The following is a 13,070-nucleotide window of genomic DNA, read 5'->3' as shown; positions in this document are numbered from 1 at the left end:
GAGCATATTTGCTACCATCTTGCTTAGCACATAAGGTACTTAGTCCAGTTTGTTCTTAGCTTCGGGCCTTAATAACAACTCTAGGATACCAGGAAAATTCCACTCAGTATCTTGGTATATATTGAATATTTGTGTTTGACAACATAGCCCCACTACATGCTTTATTTATTTCTTATATGGATCTGGAACTCACTTAAATACTTTGTGACTTGAGATACAGGGAACTTCTGGGATTTGTAGGACCCGATGCTTATACAACTTGAGGAATGATTTTTAAGGAAAAAAAATATAAAGCTACAAACACAAATGTAGGTCAGAGACTTAAAAGTATGCAAGAAAAAGCCCTGGAATTTAAGCTTCCGTATTATTATGGACTGAACTGTATCCCCTCCAATTCATATGCTGAAGCCCTAGCTGCTAGTGTGACTGTATTTTTAGATGGGGTCTTTAGGAGGTGATTAAGTCTCAGGTGGCTCAGCGGTAAAGACTCCGCTGGCAATGCAGGAGACACAGGAGACTCGGGTTTGATCCTTGTACTGGAAAGATCCCCTGGAGGTGGAAATGACAACCCACTCCAGTATTCTTTTTTTTTTTTTTTTATAAATTTATTTATTTTAGTTGGGGGCTAATTACTTTACAATATTGTAATAGTTTTTGCCATACATTGACATGGATCAGCCATGGGTTTACATGTGTTCCCCTTCCTGGACCCCCCACCCACCTCCTTCCCCATCCCATCCCTCTGGGTCATCCCATTGCCCCGGCCCTGAGCCCTTGTCTCATGCATCGAACATGGAATGGTGTTCTGTTTCACATATGATAATATACATGTTTCAATGCTATTCTCCCAGAACATCCCACCCTCACCTTCTCCCTCAGAGTCCATAAAATTGTTCTATGCATGTGTGTCTCTTATTCTGTCTCGCATATAGGGTTATCGTTACCATCTTTCAAATTCCATATATATGCATTAGTATACTGTATTGGTGTTTTTCTTTCTGGCTTACTTCACTCTGTATAATGGGCTCCAGTTTCATCCATCTCAGTAGAACCAATTCAAATGTATTTTTTTTAATGGCTGAGTAATATTCCATTGTGTATATGTACCACAGCTTCCTTATCCATTCGTCTGCTGATGGACATCTAGGTTGCTTCCATGTCCTGGCTATTGTAAACAGTGCTGCGATGAACATTGGGGTACATGCGTCTCTTTCAATTCTGGTTTCCTCGGTGTATATGCCCAGCAGTGGGATTGCTGGGTCATATGGCAGTTCTATTCCCAGTTTTTTAAGGAATCTCCACACTGTTCTCCATAGTGGCTGTACTACTTTGCATTCCCACCAACAGTGTAAGAGGGTTCCCTTTTCTCCACACCCTCTCCAGCATTTATTGCTTGTAGACTTTTGGATAGCAGCCATTCTGACTGGTGTGAAATGATACCTCATTGTGGTTTTGATTTGCATTTCTCTAATAATGAGTGATGTTGAGCATCTTTTCATGTGTTTGTTAGCCATCTGTATGTCTTCTTTGGAAAAATGTCTGTTTAGTTCTTTGGCCCATTTTTTGATTGGGTCGTTTATTTTTCTGGAATTCAGCTGCAGAAGTTGCTTGTATATTTTTGAGATTAATTGTTTGTCTGTTGCTTCATTTGCTATTATTTTCTCCCATTCTGAAGGCTGTCTTTTCACCTTGCTTATAGTTTCCTTTGTTGTGCAAAAGCTTTTAATTTTAATTAGGTCCCATTTGTTTATTTTTGCTTTTATTTCCAATATTCTGGGAGGTGGGTCATGGAGGATCCTGCTGTGATTTATGTCGGAGAGTGTTTTGCCTATGTTTTCCTCTAGGAGTTTTATAGTTTCTGGTCTTACGTTTAGATCTTTAATCCATTTTGAGTTTATTTTTGTGTACGGTGTTAGGAAGTGTTCTAGTTTCATTCTTTTACAAGTGGTTGACCAGTTTTCCCAGCACCACTTGTTAAAGAGATTGTCTTTTCTCCATTGTATATTCTTGCCTCCTTTGTCGAAGATAAGGTGTCCATATGTGCGTGGGTTTATCTCTGGGCTTTCTATTTTGTTCCATTGATCTATATTTCTATCTTTGTGCCAGTACCATACTGTCTTGATGACTGTGGCTTTGTAGTAGAGCCTGAAGTCAGGCAGGTTGATTCCTCCAGTTCCATTCTTCTTCCTCAAGATTGCTTTGGCTATTTGAGGTTTCTTATATTTCCATACAAATTGTGAGATGATTTGTTCTAGTTCTGTGAAAAATACCATTGGTAGCTTGATAGGGATTGCATTGAATCTATAGATTGCTTTGGGTAGTATACTCATTTTCACTATATTAATTCTTCCAATCCATGAACACGGTATATTTCTCCATCTGTTTGTGTCCTCTTTGATTTCTTTCATCAGTGTTTTATAGTTTTCTATATATAAGTCTTTTGTTTCTTTAGGTAGATATATTCCTAAGTATTTTATTCTTTTTGTTGCAATGGTGAATGGTATTGTTTCCTTAATTTCTCTTTCTGTTTTCTCATTATTGGCCACTCCAGTATTCTTGCCTGGAGAATCCCATGGACAGAGAAGCCTGGTGAGCTAAATTTAACAGGGTCGCAAAAAGAGTCGGACATGACTGAACAACTGAACGACAACAAATTTAAATGAAGTCATAAGGGCAGAGCCCTAATCCAATAGGACTGGTGACCTTACAAGAAGAGGAGGAGGTTTGTCTCTCTCTCTCCACCCTTTTCCTCTCTCCACCCCATGGCACACGAAGAAGATCCCCATCTGCAAGCCAGGATGAGGGCTGTCCCTAGGAACCAAATTGGCCAGCCTCCAAGACTGTGAGAAATAAGTTTCTGTTGTTTGTGCCACCTAGTTTATGGTGTTGTTTGGCAGCCTGAGCTAAGACAATTACTCTAATGGTAAACCTACCTTTGCTGAGATGAGATGGGGAATATTGCACAAGCACGCATATGTATATGAGCATACACACATGCATATATATATATATATATATATATATATATATACACACGTATATATGGGGCTTCCCAGGTGGCTCGGTGGTAAAGAATTCACCTGCCAATGCAGGAGATGCAGGAGACCCATGTTCAATCCCTGAGTTGGGAAGATCCTCTGGAGAAGGAAATGGCAACCCACTCCAGTATTCTTGTCTGGGGAATCCCATGGACAGAGAAGCCTGGTGGGCTATAGACCATGGGGTCACAAAAGAATTGGATAGCACTTAGTGACTAAACAGTAAATTATATATATATAGTATATATATATGTAAAACTTGCTTTTCCAGGATAAATCAAGCTTTTTTTTGCCTTATTGGAAAAACAGTTTTTCATTACTTCCTAATCCCTTTACTGCTATCTTATTTAACTTCTGAACTCCAGTTGGCAGTTGTTAATACATCCTTATTAGAGTCACGTGTTCTGGAAACAAGTCATACATCCTTCTATATGGTAATGGAAAGTTTTAATTGCTTGGAGTGAGCTATTTGATCAGTCTGTTTGCCCATTTTCTTTCAGAGGATAAAAGAATTATTTGTTAGGCTCCAAATGCAAGAGAGAGTGCAAAGCCCGCATGTAATATCCACTGGGTGCAATTCATATTTTAAATATAATAATTGTAGCCTTTCCAGATCATTATTTTTTAATGTAGTTAAATATAATTCATTAGCAGGGTGCTGCAAATAGCAATGACATTTGCATCGCCGTAGTTACAATGTAATCAGCAGGTTGGGAGCCGACGGAGATTTCCGTGGCTTGGTTTAGTAGGACCACAGGATGGTTGTGCATTGTTATTTGCAGGGGGAAAGAGCTGGTAGGCTTCCACTGGTGAATAACAGTTGTCTCCAGTGAGTTGGGACCAGCCTGTTCCACCTTCATGTCCATTCAACACACAGTACAGCAGTCAGCACTCCCTAGCTTTAAAGCTCTGAGAATGTTCATGGGGCATTTTGGAGGTCTTGACAGCCTCTTGATTTTTATTTACCTTCGTTTCCAGGATTCTGATTGTCTACAGAGGAAAAAGTAGCAACTTTTAAGAAAAAAAAAACCTGCTAGAGCTATCATTCTGCTACATTTCAATGTTTCCTGTTTACCTTGGTGAATAAAGATGCAGAGCAAGTGTTTTGAGAGCATGATGGAAGGTATAGGGCAAAGGAACAGACGTCTAATTCTCCATCGTCCTCTGTAGTCTCCCATCTCCTCTAAATCGCAGATCAGCTTCTTTTTTCCTTTCTCCTCTTTTCCTCTTACTCCCCATACACAACCCTCTCCTGTGCTTTTCCCTGTTTCACATCACATTTCTTTTCTTCCATTTCTCCCTCCTAGTCTCCTCTCTTCTTTCTGGCTTCTGCCAACCCATCAGCATTCTTTTTTCCCACAAATTAAAGTTGTCTTATGGACCCTCTTGTGTTCCTCCTGTGTGCAGATACAAAAGCCGTGAACTCTGAGATGCCGCAGAGACACTTCGCAGGGGACCGCTTGTCACTGCATGTCCCAGCCCCACATCTACAGTGCTCAGGATGTGCTAACGAGCTGTGCCAACGCTGGGGGTGGGCAGGAGTGCCCAGTGCCTCTCCTGACCGAGGTGCCTTCTTCCTCAGGCACCTGCTCTGCTGCTGGCAAGTGGGCACCTGGCCAATTCCCTCAGGTACCTGCAACTTCTCCGCAGACACGAGAGGGCAAAGCTTCTTCACTTTCCCAGAGCTCACCTCCAGCTGTGCATCTTCTTTGGGAAAGCCCTGCTGCTCTCAGAAAGCAGGAGGGGAAAACTCTTCACTGAGCCTTCCCTGTCCAGCGTCTTCTGTTCTGTCATTGTCTTTGTTGTCCTTCGGTCGCTAAGTCCTGTTTGACTCTTTGCGACCCCATGGACTGCAGCGTGCCAGGCTTCCCTGTCCATCACCAACTCTCAGAGCTTGCTCAAACTCATGTCCATTGAGTCGGTGATGCCATCCAACCATCTCATCCTCTCTCATCCCCTTCTTCTCCTGCCTTCAAGCTTTCCCAGCATCAGGGTCTTTTCCAATGAGTCATCTCTTCGTATCAGGGGGCCAAAGTATTGGAGCTTCAGCTTCAGCATCAGTCCTTCCAATGAATATTCAGGATGGATTTCCTTTAGGATTGACTGATTTGATCTCCTTGCAGTCCAAAGGACTCTCAAAAGTCTTCTCCAACACAGTTCAAAGGCATCAGTTCTTTGGCACTCAGCCTTTTTCATTGTTCAGCTCTGACGTCTGTACATGACTACTGGAAAAACCATAGCTTTGACTATACGGACCTTTGTAGGCAAAGTAATGTCTCTGCTTTTTAATATGCTGTCTAGGTTTGTCATATCTTTTCTTCCAAGGAGTAAGCATCTTTTTGTTTCATGGCTGCAATCACTGTCCACAGTGATTTTGGAGCCCAAGAAAATAAAGTCTCTCACTGTTTCCAGTTTTTCCCCATCTATTTGCCATGAAGTGATGGGACTGGATGTCATTGTCTTTAACCCAAAAGAAAGTGGAGAACATCTCAGTTCTCTGGTTGTTTCTAAGTCTGCTTTTGGAGGAAGGCCTCAGGAGGGAAAAGACGCCCATTCTCTCCCGCCCTTTGGGGCTCCTTGAGGGGCTCACTCCCTAAAGCACTAATTACATGAGTTACTTTAAAAAGGAGACACAGAGTGTTAGAGACATAGGACTATGGTGCATATTCTACCCCCCTGCACCTAGTCCTCTAGATTCATTTCTGAAGTTTTATTAATAAAACATTATTAATATTTTCATATTAATATTATGAATATTAATACTAGGTATGGAAAAGGTACTAGAAATTTCTTCTGCTTTTCCTATCATTTGTCTTTTGTTTATTGTATTTATTGATTACTGTATATACCCATTTACTGACATTTTATAAGAACAAATAGATAATGTAAAAATAAATTTTAAAACTTACTTGATACATTTGAGTTTTTGTTTAACACAGTGCCTGAGTCCTAGCACATAAAAGAACTCCATTTATTTTATTAGCTCTTCTTCCATACTAATGATTGACTAGTTTTTCCCCCGCTAGTTTTTGTTGTAAAATAGAGTAAGAAAGAGAATGTTTTCCACTCCCATTTCTCCTCTTTCCTTTGTTCTCCTCTGAGCAGTTTCTCCCAAACTACCCACAATGATAATAATAGTAATGACAGTGATGATGATGAAAAACTGTGCTTTCTTTATTTACCCTGATTTCTTCTCTTCTTGGCTCAGTGTAAAAAATAATGTCATTTCAACCTAGTTTTTTATCTTCAGGAAAAGTAATGTTTTCAAAGATGTGAGAAAATACAGGGATTTTGATTGGAATTAGAATTCAGGCAAAATCTAGAAGTTATACATATTTGCTTGATTGAAGAAAGGGACACAGTGTTTTGATAGTTAGAAATTAAAGTGGGGCCCAGCTAATAGAAGCACATTTTCTCTTCTAAAAAGCTTTTATATTTAACCAGTAATAAGTGAACTAATCAGTAAAAAAAAAAAGGTGGTTTTGAGGGGGATGTCTCTGGTGTGCTGAGCTAAGGAATGAATCCATCAGTAACCACAGCCTTCTAACTGCATGTCCTGTAGGTGCTGATGAGGGGAACTCAACAGTCAACAGCATTCAACAGGATGTTCATAAACCACATCCCAGGTCCTGCGCCAGGCACTCCATTTCTCCGTCAGTCTTCTGAGTTTCAAAGCAACGTAGACAAATGCCTGTGAAGATCATTCCTGCAATATTGTTCATAGACTCTCAGTTCGGCATGGCCGTGACTGAACGGACCTTCTCTCTTCTGTTAAATGGCATCTTTTCACAGCCAGGCCTGGCTTGTGTTTGTTGCCAGTCATCTCTCTCCATACAATCACACACCGTTGAGTTGAGCTGATTTCCCCTCTAAACAGCAGAAGCTGTCTCCTCCCCAGCCTGCTGCTGTTACCCTTGATCAGGTTTTCGTGTTTTCTCCCCTGTGCTCTTGCAGTGGCTACGTGGCTTGTGTATTTCTGGAAGCGCTTACTCTCTTGTCAGCGTGGTCCCTGCCAGAGTGACCAACCATCCCGCTTTGACTGGGACTGAGAGATCTCCTAGGCCGTAGGACTTTCCGTTTTAACATAGGACAGTCCCAGGCAAACTAGGACAGTTGATCACCCTACCTGTAACTGTATTTCAAGTCAAAGTCTGAGGCAGGTGGATCTGATTGATCATAGGTCGGCATATATTATTAGCAAAGGAGGCTGACAAGGGTTTGGCATTTTTCAGCTTTTCTAGCGGAAGGTGGGCTTGGATTTGTAAGATCTAGGCGTCCCCAACTGCAGAAAGAGGATTCAAGGTCTGGGTGACAAAAGTGAATGACAAACATATCTATCCGTTCCTCTCTATCCTGTCTTCTTCACTCTAATGTCCTGTGCGTTCTCGCAGAAAGTAAAGCTCACTTTCCACCAAGTCTCCTCTTTTATATTTGGAAACGCACTTTTGCTCCCCACAAAAGATGAGGTTTAGGTTTCTTGGTGTGGCCTCTGGCCCTTCCTGATCCGACCCTAGGCCTCCACCCCGTAGCTATACCTCCCACGTCTCCCCTCCCAGCTGGACATCCTTTCAGTTCACAAATCATGCCATGTGTTTTCACTCCTCCTGGGTTTGGAATAAGCTGTTCCCTTTGCCAGGATGTCCTTCTGTTCCCAGGGCAGTGACACCTTTCCAATCACCCCATTCCACAGCCACCTGGGCAGGTTTCATTTTTTTTCTTCCTCAGCACGTTAACAACATTCTCTTTGCTGTATTGCTATGTTTAATTTACATGTCTCTCTTTCCCTTTAAATTAGCAGTGCTTCAAGTCCTGGACAAAGAGAAACAGGTTTTCTATGAGAGATGGAAAGTGTGACAGCAAATATACTTGAAAAAATTTTCTTCACCTAAATTTGAATGAATTCCTTAAATAGATGTGATAAGATCCTAGTTGTTCCCTAAATATTAATTTCCCCACTATTCCTGAACTAATAGAACCTCTCAAGTTTAATGAGCACATAGCTACATGCTGTCTACCTGTTTTTTGCTCTTCATGCTGGTTGGACTGTGAACGTGATGGCAGGAATTGGAGTAGCCTTCTTTGACTTTGAGATAGAAGCTGATGTTGAGAATGACAGATTAAGAAGAGAGACGGAGCATGGATTCCCAATACCTATAGCCAATAGGTCACTCCTGGATTGTTTGTGCTTGGACTATTATGAGAGAGAAACAGTCATCTTGCTTAAATCACTGTTACTTTAATTTTTTTTGCACAGTCAAACCTGTAACAATATGAGAAAGAAAAGGTGTCACAGGTGAAAAAGCTCTTTTCTTTCTGACTAAGATCAAAGTCTGATGGGAGGATGGGTGTGAGGGAACTGAGCAGACACACTAAAGCGTAACCCTTCTGTTGTTGTCTGTGTGGAAGTGTAGGCCACTTTTTGTTACAAACACTTCTCTGGATCAACATTTTCCAGTATAATTTCTTCAAATCAAAGATATCAATCACATGACAGGATAGACAGAAGGAATGAAGAGAGAAGAGACTTGCTCTTGTTCTTCTCTCTCTGCTAACTGTTTAGGTGTGACTATGGATAATCAGTGATCATTAACATGCCAGGAACGTCTATTACTAAGACCCACGTCAGGCCCCTTGCAGAAATGCCACAGAGCAAGACATGGTCTCTGACTTCAATGAGATAAACAGATGAAACATACAAACAGAAGAGAAAAGTAGATAAGTGGGTAGCTAGACACATGATAGAGTACTGCTTGCCCAAAGTTACTTTTTAAAATCAAATAATGTAATATTTAGAAGAGGGAGAGACAATATGGCATGGTGACAAAAGTAGAGCTTTGGGGTGACAATGGGGGATTATCACCCAGTTACGTGTCGGCTCTCTGACATGAGTAAATTATTTTATTTATTTGAGCTTGCTCTCCACTTAGAGTGAATGAAAAATACCCACTCCCTGTGATTGTTATGAGCATGAGAAAACAACATACGGGTTCTTACTGAAATGGTTGTTTTTTATATGTATATCTTAATCCGCAGTGAAGTCAGGGTTTAGGGTGAGTCGACGTCTACTTTTATTTTTTCCATGTGAGTACCCTATTATCTTTGCACCATTTATTAAAACAAAAAGTCCTTTGGTCTCTAGCACCATCTCTGTCACATATCAAGTGTCCTGAGTCTGTTTCTAGCCTTTCTTTTCTCTTCCATTGGTCTGTCGGTTTATCCTTGAACCAATTGCTTTTTAAATGTGCTTTATACGATATCTTTACAACTGGTATGGCACTTCTACTGTCTCATGCTTCCTCATAATTGTCTTGGCTATTTATACTCTTCACCTACATTTCAGAATCAAGATCCGTAAGAGACACTGTCAAGATTTTGATCAGAATTACATTAATTGTAAAAATGACTTTAGAGAGTATTGAAACTTTAAGGACCTAAAAGATGGGTGAGATTCAATAGGCAGAGGGTAATGAGGGGTAAGGAGGGAGTCAGAGCAGAAGGAATGGCAGGAGGCAGGAAAGCCCAGGGTGTATTTTTGGTCCATGGCGTGGTCTACCTTAACTGGTGAGTGATGGATACTAGAAGGGAAGTAAACAGAAGCCTGAGGGACCTTAGCTGTCAAATGTAATGTGAATGCACAGAGAGAAGCCTGTGCCAACCCCAGAGCCCAGAGAGTCCTGTGACAGCTACCTGATGAAAATCAACTTCCCGTCCAACTTTGTGAAGTGACAATGCAATGAAGGTTTGTGTGAAAAAAGAGAGACAGAGGGAGTTTCGGCAGATGTTAATCAGATACTAAGCCATGAAAGTGTTGCTCTCAAATGAGTGTCCTTTTATGCAACATTATTTTACCTGTGGCTGCTAAATCCATCTGTAAACACTCTGTGGGTTTATGAGCTCAGAAATACACATTCTCTTATGATTTACCCGCATGTGCAATTAGCTTGACCAGGCTCAGCCAGAGGCACTTATTAATATCCCAAAATGGAGTCTTTTCACCCTGCTCGAGCCTGCTGGGGTATACCAGTTGACTGCATGTTCAGTTTTCCTGTTGTTTTCCTGTTGTGATTTCTAGAGCCTAGAAAGCCACTCAGTCCTGCTATTGTCATGCAGTTCCCATGCTGGTTGAATCCCCAGCAAGGCTATTTTAAAGGTCAGATGGGTGTTAGAATGTACAACCCAGTGTTTGCCGAAGCACAACATTTGTGAGCTAGGTGGAAGTTAGGGTTGGTCATCCATGCAGTCCTGTCCTCTCGTGCAGTAGGTAAGGAAGGAGGTTCAGAGAGGTGAATTGACTGCTTCTCAGTGAAACAGAACATTTGGGACAGAACTGGGACTGGAATTCAGATCTCCTGACTTCTGGTTTACTGCCTCATCCATGGCATTTGCCTTCTTAAAAAGTCCTTGTCATCCTACTGATTATTCTCCTTGCTCTCTTTCAAATAGTCTGCTTATGTTTTCTAGTTCACTTTCAAAGCTCTGATGGGTTTAATGTGTTCTGTGGGTTGGAGTTGTAATTATATAACTCATCTTGCCAACTATACACAGCTTGAGAGTGAAAACAGGGTCACAAAGCAACAACAGTCCTCTAGCTCCTCAAGACCCACTCAGACATCTCTCAAGTTGTTCTTGGAGCCCATCGGGAATGGTCTGCAGTGGGCTTCTCAGATGAAACCCTTCACTACACCATGACTCCTGCCATTTTCCTCCTCTCTGTGTTGTGATGATACCACAAATGATGACCAGGCCACCAAGGCTGATGGCCTATCCATTGGCTCCCCTACTTGTAGCTGCCCCAAACATGATGGTTGCTGTGAAGGTGTCTGCCATGAGCTGATGTTGCTTCTACCTGGGCCGAAGCCAATGGTACTACCTTATGTCAACGTGGTCCACCAGTGCCAGCCCATCCCCCCTCTCCCATACCCACACAAGATCTCGGCATGAATTTCTGGGTGGGGATGGAGGAAACCTGAGTGTCACAGATAATGCTCTACCTAGAATTGTGCTTCCCCTTGACCTTGGATCATTTTCTCCAACCTGAACTTGTGTGCTGAGATCTCCATTAAGAACTTTTCTAGGTAGACTCTTGAGGGACCCATCCAACCAGCCTTGACCCAACTTAGACTCAGATTGGGACCCCTGATACATTTAACAATGAAGAGAGTCCACAATAGTAGAGAATCTACAGAATATAGTCTTGACAATAGTGGAAGAGTTGAGAGCATAAACTCTGAAGTTAGACTACCCATTGGCTCCCCTACTTGTAGCTGTGTGACCTTTGGTAATAATCTTCTTTGAGTCTCACTGTACCTATTGAGGACACTTGTGATCAAATGAGATAACTCATAGAAGGCACTTGGTACAATTTTTGGGATCAACTCAGACTTCCATAATTGTTGAATGAATAAGTCAGACATCTGGGGTCGAAAGTATTGAAAAACAAACTTTTCTGGATGTATTTAAATCTCAGAGACTCATGGAGCATGAAACATGGAATACAGAAATGTGCTTAGCAGCTTTGTTCTCATGCACCAAATTACTCGTTTATTCAATAAACATGTGTTCTGGATCTATTTTCTGTTAAGCACTGAGCTCAAGATATATGTAGAAACTTACAGTCTAATGAGAGATAAAGACAATTCAATGTGATAATTTGCATACTAGGGGAGAAAAGATGATGCCAGATTTCACTGAATCTAAGGTGCCATAATTTGAAAGATCTATCCTTTTCATGAACCTCTAAGAAAAAAGAAGTTGGCAGTTTTTAACTTTTATTAATTTAAGACATTAGTTCTAATGGATTGATTGATAATTTTATTAATTGTAAGACAACATTTTCAGAACTGTTAAAATGCAAAAAAAAAAAGGTATCTTAGAAAAATAAATGAAATAGATGATTAAGGAAAAAGAGCTTGAATCCTTATCAGAAAGCTACTGTGGACCATAAAAAAAGACAACAGATTAAGATTAGGTTTGAAGAATAATAACCAACAAGGTCCTACTGTATAGCACAGGGAACTCTGCTCAATGTTATGTAGCAGCTTAGATGGGAGGGGAGTTTGGGGGAGAATGGATACATGTGTATGTATGGCTGAGTCCCTTCACTGTTCACCTGAAACTATCACAACATTGTTAACTGATTATACCCCAATACAAAATAAAAAGTTCAAAATTAAAATAATTAAATAATATATAGTCAATCACCATAGTGGACATTTGTCATTCATTTAGCTGCCCAGCATCTAAAGCCCCATCCTATTTAGGGAAAGGCCACCTTTGTGAGTGTTGGCCTTACTTCCCACCATAAAAGCCAAAGTTAACCACATATTTCTTTTTCCTATTACCCGGGGGCTGGTGTATATGGTCACATGACTCAGGCTTGACCAATTCTTACTCCTCTTTGGGACTTTGACGTTCGAGCTAGTGACAAAGAGATGAAAAGGCAGTTTAGGATTTATTCATAATGAAGGCAGCCAGCAACAGAGTTAGTGAGGTCTGTGGCAGTGATACAGGTGTTCTGAAAGGATGATATTGTCCTGGAGTGGGAGGGACAAAGGTGCCATTGATGGCCTTCTAACCAGACCACCCCTGTGTCATGAACTAGTGGGAATCCCTGCTCTCTGAGTTTTACCATGTCGGGTACTGGATATTTTTGTTTTCTTATAAATCTTTTGAGCTTCCATTCTTGGAATGTAATTCTTAATTTGGAAAACAGTTTGGTCTTTGGGGGTTTTGTTTTTTAAGTTTTGTTAGGCTTAATCAGAGCAGTAGTGAGTGTAAAGCTAATCGTTACCTACCACTGAGATAAACTCTCCTCAGCGCTTCATGAATGATGACACTTTTAGTCTGACTGGTAGAAATGGGCACCCTACTCTTTCCAGTGGGCTGCCCTGGTGGCTCAGCAGTAAAGAATCCACCTGCCAATGCAGATATGGGCTCAATTCCTGGGTGGAGAAGATCCCCTGGAGAAAGAAATGGCAATCCACTCCAGCATTCTTGCCCGGGGAAATCCCATGAGCAGAGGAGCTTGGTGGG

The 13,070-nt window shown here is 41.3% G+C and overlaps 1 protein-coding gene across 1 annotated transcript in view; it reads left to right on the top strand.

Moving 5' to 3' along the window:
- Positions 1-11,608, top strand: part of LOC145529138 (uncharacterized) — a 38,397-nt gene extending 26,789 nt beyond the window's left edge. Inside the window, exons 2-4 of the mRNA XM_081548876.1 lie at positions 4,017-4,161; positions 4,446-4,667; positions 6,601-11,608. Coding sequence (XP_081405002.1) covers positions 4,128-4,161; positions 4,446-4,667; positions 6,601-6,704 — 360 coding nt within the window. The 5' untranslated portion in view covers positions 4,017-4,127 and the 3' untranslated portion in view covers positions 6,705-11,608. The remainder of the gene's footprint in view (positions 1-4,016; positions 4,162-4,445; positions 4,668-6,600) is intronic.
- The last annotated feature ends 1,462 nt before the right edge of the window (positions 11,609-13,070 follow it).

The sequence above is a fragment of the Giraffa tippelskirchi genome, chromosome 12 (assembly GCF_054371585.1).
Source record: "Giraffa tippelskirchi isolate mGirTip1 chromosome 12, T2T-mGirTip1v1.2.pri, whole genome shotgun sequence".
NCBI classification, from domain to species: Eukaryota; Metazoa; Chordata; class Mammalia; order Artiodactyla; family Giraffidae; genus Giraffa; species Giraffa tippelskirchi.
The sequence above is the reverse complement of the archived record's forward strand: the minus strand, read 5'-3'. Positions and strand labels throughout refer to the sequence as shown.